Genomic DNA, 27,639 nt, shown 5'->3' with positions numbered 1-27,639 from the left:
GTCAGAAAGGGGGATTTGATTGTGGGAAAGGGGATCCGATTGTAGGAAATGGGGATTTGATTGTAGAAAGGGGATTTGATTGTAGGAAAGGGGGATTTGATTGTCAGAAAGGGGGATCCCATTCTCAAAAAGGGGAATCTGATTGTCAGAAAGGGGGATCCCATTCTCAAAAAGGGGGATCCGTTTGTTGGAAAGGGGGTCTGATTGTAGGAAAGGGGATCCGATTGTAGAAAGGGGATCCGATTGTCGGAAAGGGGGATTTGATTCTCAAAAAGGGGGATCCGATTGTCGGGAAAAGGGGATTTGTTGGGATTCGGGGTCACAGGGCCGTGCCCTGCGCGGGCGCCTTGGCCTCGCGGGGGTAGAACTCGGCCAGGACGTTTTCGGGGATGCGCTTGAGGAGCTGCTTGGGGAAGATGCGCAGGAGCTGCCAGCCGATGTCCAGCGACTCGAAAACGCTCCGGTTCTCGTAGGGCCCTGCACGAGGAACGGGCCGGAGGCTTCGGGCTTCGGGAGAGGCTCTCCCAGATCCCAAATCCCCATTTTGGAACCGGAGGCTCACCCTGGGAGATGAAGTGCTTCTCGAACTTGTGCAGGAACTCCAGGTAGAGGAGGTCGTCGGCGGACAGGGCCTCCTCGCCCACCACGGCCTTCATGGCCTGCACGTCCTTCCCAATGGCGTAGCAGGCGTACTGCGGGATCCCGGGATTCCAGCGATGGATCGGGATGGGCACGGACCCCACAGCCCGGCCGGTGGGACACCTCCCACCAGCCCAGGGTGCATCAAAGATCCATCCCAACCCGGCCTTGGGCACTCCAGGGATCCAGGGGCAGCCCCAGCAAATCTGGGAATTCCATTCCAGCCAGGAATTCCTTGCCAAGATCCCAGCCCAAGCTCCCCTTTCCCAGTGGGAGCCATTCCCTGGCTCCTGTCCCTCTGTCCCTTGTCCCCAGTCCCTCTCCAGCTCTCCTGGAGCCCCTCCAGGCACTCTGAGCATTCCCTGGAATTTTCCCTTCTCCAGGGGAACATTCCCAGCTCTCCCAGCCTGGTTCCAGAGCAGAGGGGCTCCAGAATCCTGGAATGGTTTGGGTTGGAGGAACCTTAAATTCCATCCCAACAATTCCACCCCATCCCAGTTCAGGGACACCTCCCACCATTCCAGGTGGATCCAACCCCAATGTCCAACCTGGCCTTGGGCATTCCCAAGGATCCAGGGATTCTCTGGGAATTCCATTCCAGCCAGGAATTCCTTGCCAAGATCCCAGCCCAAGCTCCCCTTTCCCAGTGGGAGCCATTCCCTGGGTCTCTCTGTCCCTTGTCCCTCTCCTGGAGCCCCTTTAGGGACTCCGAGCATTCCCTGGAATTTTCCCTTCTCCAGGGGAATATTCCCAGCTCTCCCAGAGCAGACGGGCTCCAGAATCCTGGAATGGGACCTTAAATCCCATCCCATTCCACCCCATCCATGTTTAGGGACACCTTCCCCTCTCCCAGGTTTTTCCTGTCCAACCTGGCCTTGGGCATTCCCAGGGATTTGGGGCAGCCCCAGCATTCCCAGGTGCTCTCACTTTCCCTGGATTCTCCTCACATCCCAATGAAGGCAGCTGAAGATTTGGGATTTAGGACACCCCGTGGAGCTCAGTGGGATCCAATCCTGAACCTCTGGAATCCCGTGGCCATTCCTGGGGCTCTGAGCATTCCCTGGATTTTCCCTTCTCCAGGGGAACATTCCCAGCTCTCCCAGCCTGGCTCCAGAGCAGCTCCAGCGCTTGGAGCATCTCCAGAACCTCCTCTGGAATTGCTCCAGCAATTCCAGCACGAGGCACACGAGTGTCCTGAGCAGCCCGGGCAACCCCAAAAATTCCAGATGTGCTGGATGCCCCCAAAACCCCAAATGTCCCCAAAACCTCAAGAACCGTGGAAACCCCGGGTGCGCTGAGGATCCGGGACAATCCAGACACCCCAAACATCCCCAAAATCTTGGGAACTCTGGGGGGACAGGAGGGTCCCCACGTGCCAAACGCCCCCCGCGGGTGTCCCCAAGCCCTCACCAGCTGGTTGGACACGTCCCCGTGGTCCTTCCTGGTCATTCCCTCTCCGATGGCCGATTTCATCAGCCGGGACAGGGACGGCAGAACGTTGATGGGGGGGTAAATCTGTGGGGTGAGAGCGACCCCAATGTCCAGCCAGCCCTGGGGGACCCCACCCCGAGCCCCGGCACCCCCGTCCGGGTGGTTCCCAGCCCCGGTGGGTGCTGGATCCATCCCGGGATCCATCCCTGGAGATGGGAAGGGGTTTGGGAACGGACCTGGCGGTTGTGGAGCTGCCGGTCCACGTAGATCTGGCCCTCGGTGATGAACCCCGTCAGGTCGGGGATGGGGTGGGTGATGTCTGGGGTGGGGGGACAAAGGGGTTGTGAGGCCCCCACAGTGGGGCTGGCAGCTCAGCTGGACACGGGACACCGCTGTGGGACATCTGGGGGGTCACCGGGGCAGCGCAGACCCCACCGGGGTCAGCAAGGGGGATTTGGGGTCACCTCCCTGTCCTGGAGTTGGGATCCCAAATGGGAGGGGATGGGGTGGTTGGGGTCCCTCAGAGGGGTTTTGGGGTGACCCCCTTGTCCTGTAGTAACCCCAAATGGGAGGGATGGGGTGGTTGGGATGGCCCAGAGGAGTTTTGGGGTCACCCTCTTTTCCTGAAGCTGGGACCCCAGATGGGAGGGGATGAGGTGGTTGGGATGGCTCAGAGGGGTTTTGGGGTGACCCCCTTGTCATGGAGTGATCCAAAATGGGATGAGATGGAGTGATTGGGAGGGGTTTTGGGGTCACCCCCTTGTCCTGGAGCTGGGATCCCACATGGGAGGGGATGGTGTGGTTGGGGTGGCCCAGAGGAGTTTTGGGGTCACCCTCTTTTCCTGAAGCTGGGACCCCAGATGGGAGGGGATGGGGTGGTTGGGGTGGCTCAGAGGGGTTTTGGGGTCACCTCTCTGTCCTGGAGCTGGGACCCCAAATGGGAGGGGATGGGGTGGTTGGAATGGCTCAGAGGGGTTTTGGGGTGACCTCCTTGTCCTGGAGTGATTCCACATGGGAGGGGATGGGACGATTGGGAGGGATTTTGGGATCACCTCCTCATCCTGGAGAGATCCCAAATGGGAGGGATGGTGTGGTTGGGGTGGCTCAGACGGGTTTTGGGGTCACCCCCTTGTCCTGGAGTGATCCAACATTGGAAGAGATGGGGTGGTTGGGATGGCTCAGAGGAGTTTTGGGGTGACCCCCTTGTCACGGAGTGATCCAAAATGGGATGAGATAGAGTGATTGGGAGGGGTTTTGGGGTCACCTCCTCATCCTTGAGCCAGGGGTCCCAGATGGGAGGGGATGGAATGGCTGGAATGGCTCAGACGGGTTTTGGGGTCACCTCCTCATCCTGGAGAGACCCCAGATGGGAGGGGATGAGGTGGTTGGGGTGGCTCAGAGGGGTTTTGGGGTGACCTCCGTGTCCTGGAGCTGGGATCCCAAATGGGAGGGGATGGGGTGGTTGGGGTGGCTTAGAGGGGTTTTGGGGTGACCTCCGTGTCCTGGAGCTGGGACCCCGAACAGGAGGTGTTGCTGGGGACACATGGAAATCCCAGACCCTAAATCACCCCAGCAGCGTCACCACCCCAGGAGCTCCCCAAAACCGGAGCGATTCGGGATTTCCCATCCCGGAGTGGGAAAATCCCGATCTCCCACGGTGTTCCCGTTCCCTCCCGGTGTTCCCGGTCCCGCTGACCGTCGTTGGGCATGGTGAGGATGGGGATCTGGGTGATGGAGCCGTTCCTGCCCTCCACGCGCCCGGCGCGCTCGTAGATGGTGGCCAGGTCCGTGTACATGTAGCCGGGGAAGCCGCGGCGGCCCGGCACCTCCTCCCTGGCCGCCGACACCTGTGGGGTTGGAGGGGTCAGAGCACCCCAAAAAACCACGGGAGGCACGAGGGACGCGAGTGTCCTGAGCAGTCCGGGCAACCCCAAAAAATTCCAGATCTGCTGGATGCCCTAAACGCCCCAAAAAACTCAAGAAGTGTGGAAACCGAAGGTGCGTTGAGAATCCGGGGCAATCCAGACACCCCAAACACCCCAAAAAGCTTGGGAACCCCAAACACCCCAAAAACCACGGGAGGTACGAGGGACGCGAGTGTCCTGAGCAGCCCGGGCAACCCCAAAAATTCCAGATGTGCTGGATGCCCTAAACACCCCCAAAAAATCAAGAACCTTGGAAACCCCAAGTGTGTTGAGGGTTCTGAGCACCCCAAACACTCCAGGCACCCCAAAGACCCCAAAAACCACGGGAGGTACAAGGGACACGAGTGTCCTGAGCAGCCCGGGCAACCCCAAAAACTCCAGATGTGCTGGATGCCCTAAACACCCCAAACGCCCCAAAAACCTCAAGAACCGTGGAAACCCCGGGTGTGCTGAGGATCCGGGGCAACCCAGACACCCCAAACACCCCAGGAACCCCAAAGACCCCAAAAAAACATGGGAAGTCACTTCCAGTTGTCCTTGTCACCCTGGAGCCCCCAAACCCCGCAAGGACCCTGGATTGTCCTTGTCACCCTGAGCGCCCCAAGGACTCTGAGCTGTCCATGTCACCCTGAGCACCCCAAGGATCCTGGATTGTCCTTGTCACCCTGTGCACCCCAAGGGCCCTGGGGTGTCCTTGTCACCCCAAACATCTCAGAAGGACCTTAGGGTGTCCTTGTCACCCTGAGCACCCCAAGGATCCTGGGGTGTCCTTGTCACCCTGAGCACCCCAAGGACCCTGGGCTGTCCTTGTCACCCTGAGCTCCCCAAGGACCCTGGATTGTCCTTGTCACCCCAAACATCTCACAGGGACCCTAGGGTGTCCTTGTCACCCCAAACCCCACAAGGCCCCTGGGCTGTCCTTGTCACCCTGAGCACCCCAAGGCCCCTGGGCTGTCCTTGTCACCCCAAACACCCCAAGGCCCCTGGGTTGTCCTTGTCACCCCGAGCACCCCAAGGCCCCTGGGCTGTCCTTGTCACCCTGAGCACCCCAATGACCCTGGATTGTCCTTGTCACCCCAAACATCTCACAAGGACCCTAGGGTGTCCTTGTCACCCCAAACCCCACAAGGACCCTGGGGTGTCCTTGTCACCCTGAGCACCCCAAGGCCCCTGGGGCTGACCTCGCGCAGGGCCTCGGCGTAGGAGCTCATGTCGGTCAGGATGACCAGCACGTGCTTCTCGCACTGGTACGCCAGGAACTCGGCCGTGGTCAGCGCCAGCCGCGGCGTGATGATCCTCTCGATCCTGCGCGACACCCCCAATTAGCACCATTAGCTTAATTAGCCCCCCGCAGGGCAGGTTTGGGGCGCGCGGTGCAGCCCAGCCTGGTGTGGGCTCCTCAGGGAGGGTGGGGAGCCCCAGGGGGAGTCAGGGGAGTCCCCCCAAAATGATCCGGGTGGGATTGGGGGGTCCTGGTGGGGAAGAGGGAGAGGGAGGAGAGGGAAAGGGGAAAGAGGAAAGGAAGGGGAGAGGGAGAAGGAAAATGGAGGAGAAAAGGAGAGGGGAGAAAGAAGGAGGAGGAAAAGGAGGGAGAAAGGGAAGGAAAAGGAAAATGGAAGAAAATGGAGAGAAAAAAAGAGCGAAATAAGGAAAAAAGGAGAAAGGAGAAGGGGAGAAGGGAAAGAAGGAAAAGGGGAAGGGGGAAGTAGAAAGGAAAAGAATAAAGAAGGAAAAAAGAAGAAAGGAAGGAGGAGAGAGAGGGAGGAGGAGAAAGAAGGGGAGAAGAAAAGAAAAAGGAAGGAGAAAATAAGAGAGGAGGGAGGAGGAGGAGAAAGGGGAAGGGAGAGGGAAAAAGGGAAAAGGAAAAAGGGAGAGGGAAAAAAGGGAGAGGGAAAAAGGGAGAGGGAAAAAGGGAGAGGGGAAAAGGGAGAGGGGAAAAGGGAGAGGGGAAAAAAGGGAGAAGGAAGAGGAGTAGGAGAAAAAAAGGAGGAGAAAGAGAAAAATAGGAGAAGGAGGGAGAAGGAAGAAGGAGGAGACAAAAGAGGGAGAGAAGAGGAGAAAGGAGGAGGAGGAGGGAGAAGGAGAGGAAGAGGAGGAGGAGGCAGGGCTGTGCCTGACGTGGGGTCGTTGGCCAGGTTGAGGAAGAGGCACACGTTCTCCATGGAGCCGTTCTGCTCGAAGTCCGACTTGAAGAACCGCGCCGTCTCCATGTTCACCTGCGGCGGGCGGGACAGGCGGTCAGCGGGTGGGGACGTGGGGACACGGCGGCTCTGGGGTCACCTGGGACGTCCCAGCATGTCCCCGACTCACCCCCATGGCCGCAAAGACGATGGCGAAGTTGTCCTCGTGGAAGTCCACCACGTCCTTGGATTTCTTCACCAGCCCGGCCTGGCGGCAGATCTGCGCCGCGATCTGAGGGAGGGGACAGGGGCGGGGGTGGCAGCAGGGACACCCCGGAGTGGCCACGGCCCCGCTGGGACCAGGACATGGCCCCATGGGGCAGGGGCCAGGGGGGTGTCCCCCCCTCGCTGCGTCCTGCCGTGCTCGTGGTCACTTCTGGTTGGTCAGGGATGGTTTCCATCCCATCCCATCTCATGGATCCCATCCTATGGATCCCATCCCCATCCCAATCCCATGGATCCCATCCCAGGCCATGGATCCCATCCCATCCCATGGATCCCATCCCATGGATCCCATCCCATCCCATCCCATCCCATCCCATCCCATCCCATCCCAGGCCATGGATCCCAACCCATCCCAATCACATCCCAATCCCAACCCAATCCCATGGATCCCATCCCATCCCCATCCTCATCCCAATCCCATGGATCCCATCCCAATCCCATGGATCCCATCCCATGGATCCCAATCCCATCCCATCCCCATCCCAACCCCAAACCTAATCCCCATCCCATCCCATCCCATGGATCCCATCCCATCCCAATCGCATCCCACACCATGGATCCCATCCCAACCCCAATCCCAATCCCAACCCCAACCCCAATCCCAATCCCAATCCCAATCCCAATCCCAATCCCAATCCCAATCCCATCCCAGGCCATGGATCCCATCCATCCCATCCCACCCCACTGCATCCCAACCCCAATCCCGACCCCATCCCCCTCTGGAATTTCCAGCCCCTCCTGCCCCACCCCCCCTCGTGGGGACATCAGAAGGATCTGGAGCCCCCCAACCCCTGGATTTCGGGACCCCAAACCAGCCCAGCTCCTCCTCCCAACAGCACAAAGGGATTGCTGTGCCAGCGGGGAAACTGAGGCACGAGCTGACGGCAGCTTCCCAGCACCAAGAGTGGGGATCCAACCTTCCCAAATCCCTCCATGCTCCTCCTGCTGCAATCCCACCTCGTTGTGGGGCAGCCCGGCGGCCGAGAAGATGGGAATTTTCTGGCCGCGGGCGATGCTGTTCATGACATCGATGGGGGAGATCCCGGTCTGGATCATCTCCTCGGGATAGATGCGCCCATGGGGGTTGATGGGCTGGCCTGGAGCGGGAAAAGGAGGGATCATGGAAGGGTTGGGGTTGGAAGGGGTCTTGAAGGCATCCAGTCCCACCCAGGGACCATTCCCGCTCTTCCAGGGTGCTCCAAGCCCTGTCCAGCCTGGCCTTGGACACTTGCAGGGATGGGGTGGAAGAGGATGCAGGGATTGCCCTGGGTGGTGGGAAAAATTGGGAAGAAGTTCTGGAGATGAGCAGGGAGCAGATCTGGGTGGGACAGGAACCGTCCCAGTGCCTGGAGCCTCCTGGAGCAACCTGGTGGGAATGGATGGATGATGGATGGATGATGGATGGATGATGGATGGATGGATGGATGATGGATGGATGATGGATGGATGATGGATGGATGGTGGATGGATGGATGGATGGATGGATGGATGGATGATGGATGGATGATGGATGGATGGATGATGGATGGATGGGTGGATGGATGGATGGATGATGGATGGATGGATGGTGGATGGATGATGGATGGATGGATGGATGGATGATGGATGGATGGATGGATGGATGGATGATGGATCGATGATGAATGGATGATGGATGATGGATGATGGATGGATGGATGGATGGATGATGGATGGATGGATGATAAATGGATGGATGATGGATGGATGGATGGATGGATGGATGGATGGATGGATGGATGGATGATGGATGGATGGATGATGGATGGATGGATGGATGGATGGATGATGGATGGATGGATGATGGATGGATGGATGGATGGATGATAAATGGATGGATGATGGATGGATGGATGGATGATGGATGGATGGATGATGGATGGATGAATGATGGATGGATGATGGATGGATGATGGATGGAGGGATGGATGATGGATGGATGGATGATGGATGGATGGATGGATGATGGATGGATGGATGATGGATGGATGGATGATGGATGATGGATGGATGGATGGATGATGGATGGATGGATGATGGATGGATGAATGATGGATGGATGATGGATGGATGATGGATGATGGATGGATGATGGATGATGGATGGATGGATGGATGATGGATGGATGATGGATGATGGATGGATGGATGGATGATGGATGGATGATGGATGGATGGATGGATGATGGATGGATGGATGATGGATGATGGATGGATTGATGGACAGACGGATGGACAGACGGATGTGGTGACACCACAGGGCATGGTGACACCCCCAACTCCCGGCCACCCCCAAGCCCCTCCCGCATTCCCACAAAGCCGGAGCCGTCACCGTTGATGTCCAGGAAGTCCTCGGCCATCACCGGGGGGCCGCTGTCGATGGGTTTGGCGGAGCCGTTGAACACCCGGCCTGTGGGGACAGAGGGACTGTCCCTGCCTGAGGCCACCAGCCGGCGGTGGCACCTGCTGGTCCCATGGCCCTGGGGCACGGTCCCATCCCGATCCCGGGACACGCCTCCCACCCCCAGAGGGGACACAGGGTCCGGGGGCTGTGGAGCATGTGCTGGCATCTTCCTGCCACAGGAGCGGCGGTGTCACCTGCGGGCTGGGTGACACCGCCGCTCCTGTGGCAGGAAGATGCCAGCACATGGGGACAACACCCCCGTGTCCCCCTCATGTCCCCAGCCACCTCCATAACCCTGTCCCCACGTCCCCATGCCCACAGCCACCTCTGTCACCTCCCCCTTGGGGTCCTGGGTTCCCCCATACAGGCACAAGGGACAGGACCTTGTCCCCATCACCCTGTCCCTGTGTCCCCATGTGCCCATTATCTCCATGAACCCCATTGTCCTGTTCCCATGTCCCCATGACCCCCATCACCCCATGTCCCATCACCCTGTCCCTGTGTCCCCATCACTGTCATCACCATGTCCCCATATCCCATCACTCTGTCCCTGTGTCCCCATCACCCTCATCACCCTGTCCCCGTGTCCCCGTGTCCCCATGTCCCATCACCCTGTCCCTGTGTCCCCATCACCCTCATCACCCTGTCCCCATGTCCCCATGTCCCCATCACCCCATCCCTTTGTCCCCATCACCCTGTCCCCACTGCCCTGTCCCCATGTCCCCACATCCCCATTACCTGTGTCCCCATCACCCTCTCCCTGTGTCCCCGTGTCCCCATGTCCCATCACCCTCTCTCTTTGTCCCTGTGTCCCCATGTCCCACCACCCTCTCCCCGTGTCCCCATGTCCCACCACCCTCTCCCCGTGTCCCCGTGTCCCCATATCCCCGTGTCCCCATGTTCCCGTGTCCCCATGTCCCATCACCCTCTTTGTCCCCGTGTCCCCATGTCCCATCACCCTCTCCCCGTGTCCCCATGTCCCCATGTCCCCATGTCCCCATGTCCCCATGTCCCATCACCTTCTCCCCGTGTCCGCATGTTCCCATGTCCCCGTGTCCCATCACCCTCTCCCCGTGTCCCCGTGTCCCCGTGTCCCCGTGTCCCCGTGTCCCCATGTCCCATCACCCTCTCAGTGTGTCCCTATGTCCCCATATCCCTGTGTCCCCGTGTCCCTGTGTCCCCGTGTCCCATCACCCTCTCTCTTTGTCCCCGTGTCCCATCACCCTCTCCCCGTGTCCCTTTGTCCCCATGTCCCATCACCCTCTCTCTTTGTCCCCGTGTCCCCATGTCCCATCACCCTCTCAGTGTGTCCCTCTGTCCCCATATCCCCGTGTCCCCGTGTCCCATCACCCTCTCCCTTTGTCCCCATATCCCCGTGTCCCCGTGTCCCTTTGTCCCCATGTCCCATCACTCTCTCCCTTTGTCCCCGTGTCCCCATGTCCCCGTGTCCCATCACCCTCTCTCTTTGTCCCCGTGTCCCATCACCCTGTCCCTCTGTCCCCGTGTCCCCATGTCCCCATGTCCCCATGTCCCATCACTCTCTCCCTTTGTCCCCGTGTCCCCATGTCCCATCACCCTGTCCCTGTGTCCCCATCACTGTCATCACCATGTCCCCATATCCCATCACTGTCCCCGTGTCCCCATGTCCCCATCACCCCGTCCCTTTGTCCCCATCACCCTGTCCCCACTGCCCTGTCCCCATGTCCCCACATCCCCATTACCCGTGTCCCCATCACCCTCTCCCTGTGTCCCCGTGTCCCCATGTCCCATCACCCTCTCTCTTTGTCCCTGTGTCCCCATGTCCCATCACCGTCTCCCTGTGTCCCCATGTCCCACCACCCTCTCCCCGTGTCCCCGTGTCCCCGTGTCCCCATATCCCCGTGTCCCCATGTCCCATCACCCTCTTTGTCCCTGTGTCCCCATGTCCCATCACCCTCTCCCCGTGTCCCCATGTCCCCATGTCCCCGTGTCCCCATGTCCCATCACCTTCTCCCCGTGTCCCCATGTCCCATCACCTTCTCCCCATGTCCGCATGTCCCCATGTCCCCATGTCCCATCACCCTCTCTCTTTGTCCCCGTGTCCCCATGTCCCATCACCCTCTCTCTTTGTCCCCATGTCCCATCACCCTCTCCCCGTGTCCCTTTGTCCCCGTGTCCCATCACCCTCTCCCTCTGTCCCCGTGTCCCCACGATGTCCCCACCACTCCCCCCTCGCCGTGCCCGTCTCAGCGGGGTGACACCGCCCCCCCCTCATCCCCAAAGTGTCCCCAGGGAGGGGACGCGTCCTCCCCTCTCCCTCGCAGCCTCATCGGGGCCGCGGTGGTGGCATCGATCGCGACACCGCCACGCTTCCCCGAGCTCGCCTCCCGGGACGCGGTGGCGGTGCGGGGACACGGCGGCGGTGTCACAGCGCATCAGGGTGATGGCAGCGCACCAAAGGTCAGCGGCGACTCCCGGGGGACACCGAGAGCGGCAGCGAGGGGACAGCGCGGGGACAGGGCCACCCCCCACCCCGAGTGACCCCGCGGGGTTTTTGGGGGACGTGGGGGGACGGGCGGGGGCGGTCACAGCTGGATCCCAGAGTGGTTTTGGGGGGGAAGGGACCTCAAATCCCGTCGGTGTCACCTCCCTGCCATGGGGACACTTTGCGCTGTGCCAGGTGGCTTCGGGTGCTGTCCAGGCTGGCCTGGGACACCGCCAGGGGCGGGGTGACACCGCCAGGAGTGGGGTGACACTGCCAGGTGTGGGGTGACACCGCCAGGGACTGGGTGACACCTCCAGGAATAGGGTGACACCGCCAGGGGTGGGGTGACACCGCCAGGGGTGGGGTGACACCTCCAGGAATAGGGTGACACCGCCAGGGGTGGGGTGACACCGCCAGGGACTGGGTGACACCTCCAGGAATAGGGTGACACCACCAGGGGTGGGGTGACACTGCCAGGAACGGGGTGATACCGCCAGGGATGGGGTGACACCGCCAGGAGTGGGGTGACACTTCCAGGGATGGGGTGACACTGCCAGGAACGGGGTGACACCACCAGGAGTGGGGTGACACTGCCAGGGGTGGGGTGACACCACCAGGGACAGGGCAACGTTTCTAGGAACGGGGTGACACTTCCAGGGATGGGGTGACACTGCCAGCGATGGGGTGACACCGCCAGGAGTGGGGTGACGTTTTCAGGGATGGGGTGACACTGCCAGGGACGGGGCGACACCTCCACGAATAGGGTGACACCACCAGGGACGGGGTGACACCACCAGGGACGGGGTGACACTGCCAGGGATGGGGTGACACCGCCAGGAGTGGGGTGACGTTTTCAGGGATGGGGTGACACTTCCAGGGACGGGGTGACACGGCCAGGGACAGGGTGACACTGCCAGGTGTGGGGTGACACCGCCAGGAGCGGGGTGACACTTCCAGGGACTGGTGACATTGCCAGGAGTGGGGCGACACCTCCAGGAATAGGGTGACACCACCAGGAGTGGGGTGACACCGCCAGGGGTGGGGTGACACCGCCAGGAATAGGGTGACACCGCCAGGAGTGGGGTGACAGTGCCAGGGGTGGGGCGACAGCTCCAGGAATAGGGTGACACCACCAGGGGTGGGGTGACACTGCCAGGAACGGGGTGACACCGCCAGGAGTGGGGTGACACTGCCAGCGATGGGGTGACGTTTTCAGGGGTGGGGTGACACCACCAGGGACGGGGTGACACCGCCAGGGATGGGGTGACACCGCCAGGAGTGGGGTGACGTTTTCAGGGATGGGGTGACACTTCCAGGGACGGGGTGACACCGCCAGGGACAGGGTGACACTGCCAGGTGTGGGGTGACACCGCCAGGAGCGGGGTGACATTTCCAGGGACTGGTGACATTGCCAGGAGTGGGGCGACACCTCCAGGAATAGGGTGACACCACCAGGAGTGGGGTGACACCACCAGGGGTGGGGTGACACTGCCAGGGACGGGGTGACACCACCAGGAATTAAAGCGGTGACCTGCCAGGAGTGGGTGACACCTCCAGGAATTGGGTGACACCACCAGGGATGGGGTGACACCGCCAGGGACGGGGCGACGTTTTCAAGGGATGGGGTGACACTTCCAGGGACGGGGTGACACCGCCAGGGACAGGGTGACACTGCCAGGGACGGGGTGACACCGCCAGGAATGGGGTGACACTTCCAGGGACAGGGTGACACCTCCAGCTGCCACCTCACCTCACCCTTCCGCGCCCAGAGGAGGCGCGGACGGGGCCAGCCCCGTCCCAGGTGACTGTCACAGCTCGGAGGTGACCCAGGGACGTTCTCAGCCGCAGAGCTGAACCCCGAAGCCCCCAAACCCCCCAAATTTCGGTGCCAGCCGTGCCCGGGCTCACCCAGCATGTCCTCGGACACCGGCGTGCGCAGGATGTCCCCCGTGAACTCGCAGGTTGTCGCCTTGGCATCGATGCCCGACGTGCCCTCAAACACCTGCGGAGTGCCCGGGGAGAGCAATTAACGAGGATTAATTAAGGCTTTGAGGAGCGTGACGTGACCCCCGCTCACCCCAAACCCCCTCCTGGGAGGGGACATAAAAGAAGGGACAAAGTTTGGGGTTAAAAACCTCTCTTGAGGGGCTTCGGGGGGATTTTTTTTTGGGGGGATGGACGGTGAATGCCGCACCCGCGGGGAAAGCCTTTTGATCCCGATAATATTTGACATCATTTGCGTTAATGAACCCCCGGCTCGCCGCTTTAATTAGAGCCAGGTGGCCGCTGGGAGCAGGGGGATGTGGGGACGGTGGCAGGTGACACTGGGAGCCCCCCCAAAGGTGGGTGCGGGGGCTGCGGGTCACCCCCAACAAGGCTGAGGCTGCAAAAATCCCATTTTCTCCCTTTTTTCCCTTCCTTTCATCCCGTTCTCCCCCTTTTTTCCCCCCTGCCCGAGCCGGGCTCTCTAATAGGATTAAAAGGGCATCCCCGAGGCGCAGGTGGCATCAGAGCGGCGACTTTGGGGCAGCTGCGGGACCCCCCAAGCCCCCGCGGGGCCACCTGGGGGGGATCCGGGCTAATTAGGAGGGGTTTGACCCCAAACAGCCCCGGGGCTCGCGGCTCTGGGGACACCCCGGCGGTCCCAGGGCTGGTGGCTTTGGGGACACCCTGACACCCCGGCTGTCCCATGGCTGGTGGCTTTGGGGACACCCCGGTGGTCCTTGCTGTCCCAGGGCTGGTGGCTTTGGGGACACCCTGACACCCCGGCTGTCCTAGGGCTGGTGGCTTTGGGGACACCCCGGCGGTCCCAGGGCTGGTGGCTTTGGGGGGTGGCAATGTGGTCCTGGGATGGAGGGGGGGTCACGGGAGGGGGACATGACTTGTCCCAGGACAATCCAGACCACCCCAGGACACTCCAGGACACTCCAGGACACTGTCCCATGTCCCATGTCCCATCCCAGGACACTGTCCCATATCCCGTGTCCCATCCCAGGACACTGTCCCGTGTCCCGTGTCCCATCCCAGGACACTGTCCCGTGTCCCATCCCAGGACACTGTCCCATGTCCCGTGTCCCACCCCAGGACACTGTCCCATGTCCCATCCCAGGACACTCCAGGCCACCCCACGACACTCTCCCGTGTCCCATGTCCCATCCCAGGACACTGTCCCATGTCCCGTGTCCCATCCCAGGACACTGTCCCGTGTCCCATCCCAGGACACTGTCCCGTGTCCCGTGTCCCACCCCAGGACACTGTCCCATGTCCCATCCCAGGACACTGTCCCGTGTCCCGTGTCCCACCCCAGGACACTGTCCACCTCTAGAGAGCGCAGGGACACGAGCCCGACAGCCACCACTGGAGGGGGACAGAGCCCCGGGACAGAGCCCGGACAGGGACCGGGACAGGGGCCGGGGACAGACCCGGGAAAGGGACCGGGGACAGAGCTCCGGGGACAAGGATCCGAGAAAGGGACATGGGACAAGGACCCGGGACAGACCCTGGGACAAGGACCCGGGACAGACCCTGGGACAGGGACCCGGGGACAGGGACCGGGGACAAGGACTCGGGACAGGACCGGGGACAGGGACCCGGGGACAGGGACCCGGGACAGACCCTGGGACAGGGACCCGGGGACAGGGACCGGGGACAAGGACTCGGGACAGGACCGGGGACAGGGACCCGGGGACAGGGACCGGGGACAAGGACTCGGGACAGGACCGGGGACAGGGACCCGGGACAGGGACCCGGGACAGACCCAAGGACAGGGACCCGGCGACAGAACTCCGGGGACAGGGACCCGGGACAGGACCGGGGACAGAGCTCTGGGGACAGGGACTGGGGACAGACCCTAGGACAGGGAGCGGGGACAGAACTCCGGGGACAGGGACCCGGGACAGGGACAGGGGACAGAGCTCTGGGGACAGGGACCCGGGACAGACCCTGGGAAAGGGACCCCGGGCCCCGGGCCATGCAGCCACCGCGTGTCCCCGCGTGGCGGTGTCGCCGTGTGGCGGTGTCGCCGTGTCCCCGCGGTGTCGCCGTGTCCCCGCGCTCACCTGGACCACGGCCTTGGCGCCCATCACCTCCAGCACCTGCCCGCTGCGGGTGGTGCCGTTGGGCAGCGTGAAGTTCACGATCTCGGCGTACTGGGCGAACTGTGGGGACAGCGACCCGGGCAAATGGGGTGGCAGTGTCCCCTCTGTCCCCTCAGCCCGCCCCTGTCCCCCCCAGCCCCGCCTGCTCCGCTGCTGCTGCCTCAGTTTCCCCTGAAGCCACCAAAGGCTGAGGGGGAGTGGGGGGACACCGCGCAGCAAAGGGGTGGCGCTGGCTGTCATTGTCACTGTCGCATCCTGGAGCTGGCCCCGGGCTGTGGCACTGCTCCGTGCCTCAGTTTCCCCGATGTCGAGGGCATTTGTCACAGCCAGAGCCACCAGGCTGCCACCGTCACCGAGGCTGGGGCCACGGGCACGAGTGGCACTCGTGGCACTCGTGGGGACACCGCGGGGCACACGGAGGGGACGTTTGTGTTGAGGGGACACTTCCTGCTCTGGCGACAATGGCCGATGTCGCTGCTGCCCAGCACGCTCAGGGCTCTCCTCCTCCTTCTCCTTCTTTAATTGAGCTGATTAATTAATAAATGACAGGGCCACGTGGCAACGCGACACCGCGTGACAAAACCCCCCCGGATGTCACCCGGGTGGCGCCAGCCCAGCCAGGAGAGCGGGGAGCGGGACAGGGAGGGTGACAGCGAGGGGACACGGGGGTTGTGGAGTGGCCCCGCTCAGAGCAGGGTCCCTGCGGGAGGTGGCGCTGGGGACATGGACAGAGCTGGGACAGGGGACAGGGGACAGCGCTGGGACAGGGGACAAGGGACAGAGCTGGGACAGGGGATGGGGACAGAGCTGGGACAGGGGACAGAGCTGGGACAGGGGACAGGGGACAGGGGATGGGGACAGGGGACAGAGCTGGGACAGGGGACAGGGGATGGGGGACAGGGGACAGGGGACAGAGCTGGGACAGGGGACAAGGGACAGGGGACAGAGCTGGGACAGAGGACAGAGCTGGGACAGGGGATGGGGACAGAGCTGGGACAGGGGACAAGGGACAGGGGACAGAGCTGGGAAAGGGGACAGGGGATGGGGGACAAGGGACAGAGCTGGGACAGGGGACAAGGGACAGAGCTGGGGCAGGGGACAGAGCTGGGACAGGGGACAAGGGACAGGGGACAGAGCTGGGACAGGGGACAGAGCTGGGACAGGGGATGTGGGACAGGGGACAGAGCTGGGAAAGGGGACAGGGGATGGGGGACAAGGGACAGAGCTGGGACAGGGGATGGGGACAGAGCTGGGACAGGGGACAGGGGATGGGGGACAGGGGACAGAGCTGGGACAGGGGACAAGGGACAGAGCTGGGAAAGGGGACAGAGCTGGGACAGGGGACAGAGCTGGGACAGGGGACAAGGGACAGGGGACAGAGCTGGGACAGGGGACAGAGCTGGGAAAGGGGACAGGGGATGGGGGACAAGGGACAGAGCTGGGACAGGGGACAGAGCTGGGACAGGGGACAGGGGATGGGGGACAGGGGATGGAGCTGGGAAAGGGGACAAGGGACAAGGGACAGAGCTGGGAAAGGGGACAGGGGACAGGTGACAAGGAACAGGAGCCAGAGCATGGACAGGGGCACTGGGGATGGAGCTGGGAAAGGGGACAGGGGACAAGGGACAGAGCTGGGACAGGGGACAGGGGATGGGGGACAGGGGACAGAGCTGGGACAGGGGACAAGGGACAGAGCTGGGAAAGGGGACAGGGGATGGGGACAGATGACAGGGGACAGGGGATGGGGGACAGGGGACAGAGCTGGGACAGGGGATGGGGAACAAGGGACAGAGCTGGGAAAGGGGACAGGGGATGGGGACAGATGACAGGGGACAGAGCTTGGCCAGGGACACAAGGGACAGGGCACAAGGACGCAGGGGACAGGGGCTGAGCTCGGGCAGGGACACGGGACAATGGGGGACAGGGTGCCCGGACCGAGCGCAGGCATGTCCCACGCAGTGTCCCACGCAGTGTCCCGCGTGTCCCCAGTGTCGGCGGACACGCCACCCGCGCGGGGACACGGGGACAGGCGGGGACAGGGCTCTGCTGCCGAGCGTGTCCAGAGGAGGGAGCTCGGACCCCAGAGAGGAGGGGACAGCCCAGGGGACAGCCCAGGGGACAAGGGACAGGAGGGATGGGACAGGGACAGGGGACAGCCCAGGGGACAGGAGGGAGGGGACAGGGACAGGGGACAGCCCAGGGGACAGGAGGATGGCACAGGGACAGGGGACAGCCCAGGGGACAGCCCAGGGGACAGCCCAGGGGACAAGGGACAGGAGGGATGGGACAGGGACAGGGGACAGCCCAGGGGACAGGAGGATGGCACAGGGACAGGGGACAGGGACAGGGGACAGCCCAGGGGACAAGGGACAGGAGGGATGGGACAGGGACAGGGGACAGCCCAGGGGACAGGAGGATGGCACAGGGACAGGGGACAGCCCAGGGGACAAGGGACAGGAGGATGGGACAGGGACAGGGGACAGCCCAGGGGACAGGAGGGAGGGGACAGGGGACAGGTGACAGGGAACAAGGGACACACTCCCTCCATCGCCCCCTCAGCACTGGGGTCCCCACACAGCCCCAGGTGCCACCGCCACGCTGTCCCCATGTCACCCCAAGGTCCTACCTTGACGTTGTCCAGCACCACCAGTGGCCCGTTGACACCGCACACGGTCCTGTAGGCTGGGGCAGGGGACACTGTCAGAGCCACGGGGCCACCCAGGGGGTGACACCCCGCCACCCTGTCCCTTCCCGTGTCCCTGTCCCGGTGACAACCCCAGTGACCAGCGGTGGCCCAGCTGGACACGGTGTCCTGCAGGAAATGTCACTCAGCGGTGGCTTCCTGGCACTCAGGGGTTGTGTCACCTCCCGGAGGTGTCCCCACCAGAGGGATGTCACCGCTGGGGTGCCACCAGGGAAATGTCCCAGTGTCACCTCCCGGAGGTGCCTCCACCACAGGGATGTCACCTCTAGGAGTGCCACCAGGGAGATGTCCCATTGTCCCCTCCCGGAGGTGTCCCCACCACAGGGATGTCACCTCTAGGGGTGCCACCAGGGAGATGTCCTATTGTCACCTCCCGGAGGTGTCCCCACCACAGGGATGTCACCTCTAGGGGTGCCACCAGGGAGATGTCCCAGTGTCACCTCCCGGAGGTGTCCCCACCACAGGGATGTCACCTCTAGGGGTGCCACCAGGGAGGTGTCCCAGTGTCACCTCCCGGAGGTGTCCCCACCACAGGGATGTCACCTCTGGGAGTGCCACCAGGGAGATGTCCCGTTGTCACCTCCCTGCCACGCCTTGCCCGAGGATCCCAAAGTCCCCGCGGTGCTGGGGGGACCCTGGTGGCCCTGGGGGGACCCTGGTGGCCCTGGGGACACAGCGGGGGTGACACACGGGGGGTGCTGAGGGTGTGACCTCGCGGGGACAACCCCGGGACAAGGGTGACAAACGGGGACAGGGGACAAGGGTGACAAACGGGCGTGAAGCTGGGTGGGGACACAGGGAGAGGCAGCGGATCCCGGGAATTCCGGGATTGGGATGGGAACCTGGGAATGGCGGGATTGGGATCCCGGGAATTCCAGGATTGGGATGGGAAACCTGAGAATAATGGGATTGGGATGGAATCCTGAAAATTATGGGATTGGGATCAGATGCTGGGAATGCCAGGATTGGGATCTGATCCTGGGATTGGGATGGGATCCTGGGAATGTTGGGATTGGTTGGGATCAGATCCTGAGATTGGGATGGGATCCTGAAGATTTCCGGATAGGGATTGGATGCTGGGAATTCCAGGATTGGGATCAAATCCTGTGAATTCCAGGACTGGGATGGGATCCTGGGAATGCTGGGGTTGGGATGGGATCCTGGGAATGCCAGGATTGGGATCAGATCCTGGGAATTATGGGATTGGGATCGGACTGTAGGAATTCCAGGATTGGGATCAGGTCCTGGGAATGCCAGGACTGGGATCAGGTCCTGGGAATTCCAGAGCTGGGATGGGATCCTGGGAATAATGGGATTGGGATCAGATGCTGGGAATAATGGGATTGGGATCAGATGCTGGGAATTCCGATATCGGGATTGGATCCTGGGAATGCCGGGATTTGACTCGGTTTCCCGGAGTGCCGGGACCGGGATCGGCTCCTGGGATTGCTGGGACTGGGATCAGCTCTGGGAATCACCAGGATATGGATCGGTTCCCGGGAGTGTCAGAATTGGGATCGGCTCTGGGGATCACCAGGATTTGGATCAGCTCCCGGGAGTGCCGGGACTGGGATCATCTCCCGGGAACTCCGAGACTGGGATCATCTCCCGGGAACTCCGGGATTGGGATCATCTCCCGGGAGTGCCGGGACTGGGATCATCTCCCGGGAACTCCGGGACTGGGATCATCTCCCGGGAACTCCGAGACTGGGATCATCTCCCGGGAACTCCGGGACTGGGATCATCTCCCGGGAACTCCGGGATTGGGATCATCTCCCGGGAACTCCGGGACTGGGATCATCTCCCGGGAACTCCGGGACTGGGATCATCTCCCGGGAACTCCGGGATTGGGATCATCTCCCGGGAACTCTGAGAATGGGATCATCTCCCGGGAACTCCGGGACTGGGATCATCTCCCGGGAATTCCGGGATTGGGATCATCTCCCGGGAACTCCAGGACTGGGATCATCTCCCGGGAGTGCCGGGACTGGGATCATCTCCCGGGAACTCTGAGAATGGGATCATCTCCCGGGAACTCCGGGACTGGGATCATCTCCCGGGAACTCCAGGACTGGGATCATCTCCCGGGAACTCCGGGACTGGGATCATCTCCCGGGAACTCCAGGACTGGGATCATCTCCCGGGAGTGCCGGGACTGGGATCATCTCCCGGGAACTCCGGGATTGGGATCATCTCCCGGGAACTCCAGGACTGGGATCATCTCCCGGGAGTGCTGGGACTGGGATCATCTCCCGGGAACTCCGGGATTGGGATCATCTCCCGGGAACTCCGGGACTGGGATCATCTCCCGGGAGTGCCGGGACTGGGATCATCTCCCGGGAACTCTGAGAATGGGATCATCTCCCGGGAACTCCGGGATTGGGATCGGCCCGGCGGGCGCAGGTTTGGGGAGCTGACCCGGCCCAAAGCCGGGCCTCGATCCTCCCGAGCGCGGCCCCGGCCCCGCTGCCCCCCCGGCCCTTCCCGCCCTGCCCCTCTCCTCACCCTCATTCCCACTGATCCTAACGGGATCGGAGAGGGGACGGGGTCCCGGGATGTCCCCGTGCCGACGGTGGCATTGTCCCCCCGGCTGGGACAGCCCCCGGGAGCGCGTCCCTAGGGATGGCTCCCGCTTCTCACAGCCCACTCCCACCGGGGACACCCCACGGGGCTCTGTGGGGTCACCCCGGTGGCACAGCGGGACCCTCGGTGTCCCCTTGCCTCGGCCGGGGTGGTGCCAGCGATCCCGGGATTTCAGCAATTGGAATTACGGAATTCCAGACTGGTCTGGGGTGGGAAGGACCTTCAAGCTCAGGGATTCCAACCCCGGCACCTCCCACTGTCCCAGGTGGATCCAATCCCAGTGTTCAACCTGGCCCTGGGCACTGCCAGGGATCCAAGGGCGGCCACAGCTGGGAATTCCTGGGAATTCTCTGGGAATTCCATCCCAGCCAGGAATTCCTTGCCAAGATCCCAGCCCAAGCTCCCCTTTCCCAGTGGGAGCCATTCCCTGGCTCCTGTCCCTCTGTCCCTTGTCCCCAGTCCCTCTCCAGCTCTCCTGGAGCCCCTCCAGGCACTCTGAGCATTCCCTGGAATTTTCCCTTCTCCAGGGGAACATTCCCAGCTCTCCCAGCCTGGCTCCAGAGGGGCTCCAGCCCTGAGAACAGCTCTGGAATCTGCTCTGGATTTCCTCCAGCAGCTCCACACCCGCCTGAATTTGGGATCCAGGAGCTGGAGCAGCTCTGCAGGCGGCGTCCCACAGGGATGGAATTCCCAACTTTCCAACATCACCTCCTCCAGCCTGGATTTGTGCCCCATCCCAGCTTCTCCCGCCCTTGGCCTTGCTGAGCCCCACGAGGCTCTCCCAGCCCCACTGCTAATTAACTAATTAGCCTTCTCTGCCCTTCCCCAATGAGGCGGGTTCCTGCTGCTCGCCCATTCAGCCTGCGGAGGGGCCGGCACACCGGGAGCGTCCTCCTGGCCTTTTGTCCCCTTTCTTCCCAAAGTGACCATCCGGCCTTTTATTCCCGTTCCCGCTCCCTCCCGAAGCTCTCCCGCTTCCCTTCCCCCCCGACAGGAATTTTGGGGAGTTTTTCTTCTCCCCCTTGGCAGCCCCGGGGTCACCCGTGTGGGACAGGGACATTGGGGTGTCACTTGTCCTGGCACGGGGTGTCCAGTGTGGTCCCGGTGGCTGCCATGCCCTTGGGGACGTTGGTGGCTGTCCGGCGGTTTCATGGGATGGCTCTTCCCACCTGGAATGTGGGAGCCACTCGTAGTGCAGGTGGCACTAGGGGTGACATCGGTCATTGGCTGAGCTCTTGGATGATATGAAATTCATCCATCATCCATCATCCCTCCATTCATCCATCACTTCTTAATCTGGCCTACATCAATTATCCATCCATCATCCATCCATCCATCCATCCATCCATCCATCCATCATCCATCCATCCATCCATCCATCCATCCATCCATCCATCCATCCATCCATCCATCCATCATCCATCCATCCATCATCCATCATCCATCCATCCATCCATCCTTCATCATCATCATCCATCATCCATCATCCATCCATCCATCATCCATCCATCATCCATCATCCATCCATCTATCCATCCATCCATCATCCATCCATCATCCATCCATCCATCATCCATCCATCCATCCATCCATCCATCCATCCATCCATCCCTCCATCATCCATCCATCCATCATCCATCCATCCATTATCCATCCATCATCCATCCATCCATCCGTCATCCATCCATCATCCATCCATTATCCATCATCCATCATCCATCCATCCATCATCCATCCATCATCCATCCATCATCCATCCATCATCCATCCATCATCCATCCATCCATCATCCATCATCCATCCATCATCCAACCATGGGCTGGGACCTCTGGAATCCTGGAATGGTTTGGGTTGGGAGTGACCTCATATCCCACCTGGTTCCATCAAGGATCCCTTCCACCATTCCAGGTTTCTCCAAGCCCCAGTGTCCAGCCTGGCCTTGGACATTCCAGGGATCATCCCAGCCCCTCATCCATGCCCGGCTCTGGACGTTCTGTCGTGACAGAGGGGAAGTCACGACAGCGATGCTGAGGGACAGCCCGGAAAGGGAACGGGGTGGGAAGAGAGGAGGAGGAGGAGAAAAAGGAAAAGAAGGAGAAGAAGAACGAGGAGGAAGAGGAGAAGGTGGAGAGGAAGGAGGAGAAGAATAAAAAGGAGAAGATAGACGAAGAAGCAGAAGAGGAGGAGGAGAAGACGAGGAGAACAAGAAGAAGAAGAGGAGGAGAAGAGGAAGAAGAGGAAGAGGAGGAGAAGGATGTGAAAGAGGAGGAGAAGTGGAGGAAGAGGAGGAGGAAGGGAAGAACAAGGAAGAGAAGGAGAAGAAGAAGAGGAGGACGAGGAAGATGAGGAGAAGAAGAAGAGGAGGAGAAGATGAGGATGAGGAGGAGGAGGAGGATGAGGAGGAGGAGGAGAAAGAGAAGAGAAGGAGGAAGAGGAGGAGAATAAGAAGAGGAGAACGAGGAAAAAGAGGAGGAAGAGGAAGAAGAGGATGAGGAGAAGAACAAAAGAAGGAAGAGAAGGAGAAGAAAAAGAAGAGGAGGAGGAAGAGGAGGAGGAGGAAAAGGACAAAGAGAAGAAGAAGAAGAGGAGGAGGAAGAGAAGGAAAAGAAGAAGAAGAGGAGGAGGAAGAGGAGGACGAGGAGGAAGAAGAGGAGGAGGAGGAGGAAGAGGAGGAGGAGAAGAACAAGAAGAGGAGAATGAGGAGAAGGAGAAGAAAAAGGAGGAGGAAGAGAAGGAGAAGAACAAGAAGAGGAGGAGGAAGAGGAGGAGGACGAAAAGGACAAAGAGAAGAACAAGAAGAGGAGGAGGAATAGAAGAACACTGAGAGGAGGAGGAAGAGAAGGAAAAGAAGAAGAAAAGGAAGAAGAGGAGGAGGAGGATGAGGAAGAGAAGGAGGAGAAGGAGGAGGAGGAGAACAAGAAAAAGAGAAGGAAGAGAAAGAGAAGAAGAAGAAGAAGAGGAGGAGGAGGAAGAGAAGAACAGGAAGAGAAGGAAGAGGAGAAGGAGGAAAAGGAAAAATAGAACAAGAAGAGGAGGAGGAAGAGGAGAAAGAAAAGGAGAAGAGGAAGAAGAGGAGGAGGAAGAGGAGGAGGAAAAGGACAAAGAGAAGAACAAGAAGAGGAGGAAAAGGAGAGCAAGAAGAAGAACGAGAAGAAGAACAAGAGGAGGAGGAGGAAGAGGAGGAGAAGAAGAACGAGATGAGGAGGAGAAGGAGGAGGAGGAGGAAGAGGATGAGGAGGACAAGAAAAAGAGAAGGAAGATAAAGAGAAGAAGAAGAGGAGGAGGAAGAGGAGAAAGAAAAGAAGGAGAATAACACGAAGAAGAGGAGAAGAACAAGAAGAGGAGCAGGAGGAGGAAGAGGAGGAGGAAAAGGACAAAGAGAATAACAAGAAGAGGAGGAAGAGGAGAACGAGAAGAAGAAGAAGAGGAGGAGGAAGAGGAGGGGAAGAAGAACGAGAGGAGGAGGAGGAAGAGGAGGAGGAGGAAAAGGACAAAGAGAATAACAAGAAGAGGAGGAAGAGGAGAACGAGAAGAAGAAGAAGAGGAGGAGGAAGAGGAGGGGACGAAGAACAAGAAGAGGAGGAGGAAGAGGAGGGGAAGAAGAACGAGATGAGGAGGAGGAGGAGGAGGAGGAGGAGGAGGAGGAGGAGGGCCGGGAAGCGCAGGGGAGCCCCGGAAAGCCCCAGCAGCGCTAATGAAGCCGCACCGCGGCCGCGGCGGGCTGGGTGGGCCGGGGGCACGGCCGGGGGGCGGGAGGAGGAGGGCGGCGGCAGCGGGGCCGAGGGGAAAGCGAAGCCTTTCAACGTGGCCTTTGCACACCCCCAGCCCCAAATTCACAGCTGCTGTCAGATGCGATCTCCGTCAGCGCTGACACTCACGCACTGCTGCCCAGCGCGGCCCCCGGTGACAAAGGGGACCCGGGCCGGCTCCACCCGCCGCTAATTGCTCCCGCTCGCCCGCCCTGCCCTCCGCGGCCCCGCAGGGCTCGGCTGCAAAGTGCGCCGGGGGCTCGCTGCCACCTCCGAGGGGGTCTTGGGGTCGGGGGATGGTTGGGGTGGGAAAGGAGCTCGAGGGGTGTTGTGTTGTGCCAGCTCAGGTGGGTCCGGGTTCATCCAAACTGGACTTGGGCGCTTCCAGGGACAGCCGCAGCTTCTCTGGGAATTCCAGCCCAGCTCCTCCTCACCCTCGCAGGGAGGAATTCCTTCCCAAAATCCCACCCAAATCTCCCCTTTTCCAGCGGGAAGCCATTCCCCTTTTTTTTGTCACCTCATCCTCTGTGCGGCGCGCGACGCTCAGCCCCCGCCCCGAATTCCAGAGCTGGGAAGGGATGGGGACACCTGGAGCAGGGCTGGGAAGCAGGAAGGATAAACAGCCCCCAACCCCCCAGTGCTCAGTCCCAGAGCTGACCCCAGCAGCTCCAGGGCTGACCCTGAGCCGCCCTGGGGCGCAGGGAGGGTCCCCGGTGTCCCCCAGGGCACAGAGGGGGGACCCCACCCCTCCACCCCTGAGGGTGCCGGGCAGCAGCTCTGGGTGGGGCTGGGTGCATCCCCCACCCCTGGCAGGGGACAGGGACAGGGACAGGACTCGGAGCAACCCGGGACAGCGGGAGGGCTCCCCGTGCATGGCAGGGGTGGGATTTAACCTCCCTCCCAACCCAAAATCCGGCATTTGAACGATCCCAGGAATGCCCGATTTCCAAAAGCCGCATCACAAATCCACCCCCCGCCTCCCCTCCTCCTCCAAATCCCTGTCAGCCCCGAGCCCACCCTGGGACTTTTCCGACCATCCCTAAGTGACCGCTTCCCCCACGGCTGCCGGCCCCGGTCGCCTCCTGAACCTGCCCATTGTGGCATGTGTCACTTTGTGCCGCGCTGTCAACCCCGCGGGGCTGGCCCGGGGCTGGCAGGGGCCGTGAAAAGCCCGGCGGGGGGTCACACTCTATGCCACTAATTACACTAATTAGGGCCCAGCGGCCGCGGGTTCCCAGACACACCTGCACAGTCATGTGGGGGCAGCCCGAGAAAAGGCGGCCGCAGCCAAGCGTGGAAAAAAAAAAAACAACAAAAAGGGGGAAAAACCAAAAAAAAAAAAAAAAAGGAAAATTCACTCGTGGGTTTTGCTGGTGGAAGGAAAACAGGGATGAAGGGAGGGATCCTAAAGGATGGGGGTTCGAGGGTGGGAGGTTCTGGTGGGGCACAGGGATATGGGGCAGTGAGGTCGCAGCCCCCCCGGGAAATGTGGCCAAGGCTTGGGAGTGTCCCTGGATGCTCCTCTGCTGTTGCCCGTGTCCCAAACGGCACCAGGAGGAGATTCCAGAGGCAGGATCCCACGCCTGGAGCAGGAGAGGTGTCACGGGTAATGGGGACAACTGGGATGTGGCAGTGAGCCAACAAAATGGCTGCTGGGCTGGGGCTGTGCGGCAAAAACTGGGTGTGCTGCTTCCTCATCCATCCATCCATCCATTATCCATCCATCCATCCATCCATCCATCCATTATCCATCCATCCATCCATCCATCCATCCATCCATCCATCCATCCATCATCCATCCCTCCATCCATCCATCATCCATCCATCATCCATCCATCCATCCATCCATCCATCCATCCATCCATCCATCCATCATCCATCCATCCATCCATCCATCCATCATCCATCATCCATCCATCATCCATCCATCCATCCATCATCCATCCATCCATCCATCCATCCATCATCCATCATCCATCCATCCATCATCCATCCATCCATCCATCATCCATCCATCCATCCATCCATCCATCCATCCATCCATCATCCATCATCCATCCATCCATCCATCATCCATCCATCCATCCATCCATCCATCATCCATCCATCCATCATCCATCATCCATCCATCCATCCATCCATCCATCCATCCATCCATCCATCCATCATCCATCCATCCATCATCCATCCATCCATCTATCCATCCATCATCCATCCATCCATCCATCCATCATCCATCCATCCATCCATCATCCATCCATCCATCCATCCATCCATCCATCCATCCATCTATCCATCATCCATCCATCATCCATCCATCCATCATCCATCCATCCATCCATCATCCATCCATCCATCCATCCATCCATCATCCATCCATCCATCCATCCATCTATCCATCATCCATCCATCCATTCATCCATCCATCATCCATCCATCCATCATCCATCCATCCATCCATCCATCCATCCATCCATCATCCATCCATCCATCATCCATCCATCCATCCATCCATCCATCCATCCATCCATCCATCTATCCATCATCCATCCATCCATCCATCCATCCATCATCCATCCATCCATCATCCATCCATCCATCCATCCATCCATCCATCCATCCATCCATCATCCATCCATCCATCCATCCATCCATCATCCATCCATCCATCCATCATCCATCCATCCATCCATCCATCCATCATCCATCCATCCATCCATCCATCCATCCATCCATCCATCATCCATCCATCCATCCATCATCCATCCATCCATCCATCATCCATCCATCCATCCATCCATCCATCCATCCATCCATCCATCCATCATCCATCCATCATCCATCCATCCATCCATCCATCCATCCATCCATCCATCCATCATCCATCCATCCATCCATCCATCCATCCATCCATCCATCCATCATCCATCCATCCATCATCCATCCATCCATCCATCATCCATCCATCCATCCATCATCCATCCATCCATCCATCCATCCATCCATCCATCCATCCATCCATCATCCATCCATCATCCATCCATCCATCCATCCATCCATCCATCCATCCATCCATCATCCATCCATCCATCATCCATCCATCCATCCATCATCCATCCATCCATCCATCATCCATCCATCATCCATCCATCCATCCATCATCCATCCATCCATCCATCCATCCATCCATCATCCATTCATCCATCATCCGTCTGTCTGTC

The 27,639-nt window shown here is 60.4% G+C and overlaps 1 protein-coding gene across 2 annotated transcripts in view; it reads right to left on the bottom strand.

Annotated features, from left to right (window-relative positions):
* ATP6V1B1 (ATPase H+ transporting V1 subunit B1) overlaps window positions 1-27,639 on the bottom strand; it is a 30,327-nt gene that overhangs the window by 278 nt on the left and 2,410 nt on the right. Inside the window, exons 2-14 of one of the 2 annotated variants that reach the window (XR_014954583.1) lie at window positions 18,009-18,064; window positions 15,344-15,442; window positions 13,194-13,287; window positions 8,750-8,827; window positions 7,358-7,497; window positions 6,306-6,407; window positions 6,114-6,211; window positions 5,177-5,300; window positions 3,767-3,917; window positions 2,307-2,389; window positions 2,050-2,154; window positions 563-692; window positions 240-477 (exon numbers count right to left, since the gene is read on the bottom strand). Coding sequence is in view for 1 of the 2 variants with exons in the window: in XM_021526847.3 (XP_021382522.1) it covers window positions 320-477; window positions 563-692; window positions 2,050-2,154; window positions 2,307-2,389; window positions 3,767-3,917; window positions 5,177-5,300; window positions 6,114-6,211; window positions 6,306-6,407; window positions 7,358-7,497; window positions 8,750-8,827; window positions 13,194-13,287; window positions 15,344-15,442; window positions 18,009-18,064 (1,418 nt within the window). In the remaining variant the exon portion in view is untranslated. Of the gene's footprint in view, window positions 1-144; window positions 478-562; window positions 693-2,049; window positions 2,155-2,306; window positions 2,390-3,766; window positions 3,918-5,176; window positions 5,301-6,113; window positions 6,212-6,305; window positions 6,408-7,357; window positions 7,498-8,749; window positions 8,828-13,193; window positions 13,288-15,343; window positions 15,443-18,008; window positions 18,065-27,639 lie in introns of those variants that run through there. The other variant, XM_021526847.3, reaches the window with a different exon arrangement.

The sequence above is a fragment of the Lonchura striata genome, chromosome 4, assembly GCF_050655825.1.
Source record: "Lonchura striata isolate lonStrDom1 chromosome 4, ASM5065582v1, whole genome shotgun sequence".
Lineage (NCBI taxonomy): Eukaryota > Metazoa > Chordata > Aves > Passeriformes > Estrildidae > Lonchura > Lonchura striata.
Note: the sequence above shows the minus strand (reverse complement) of the source record. Positions and strands in the feature narration are given on the sequence as shown.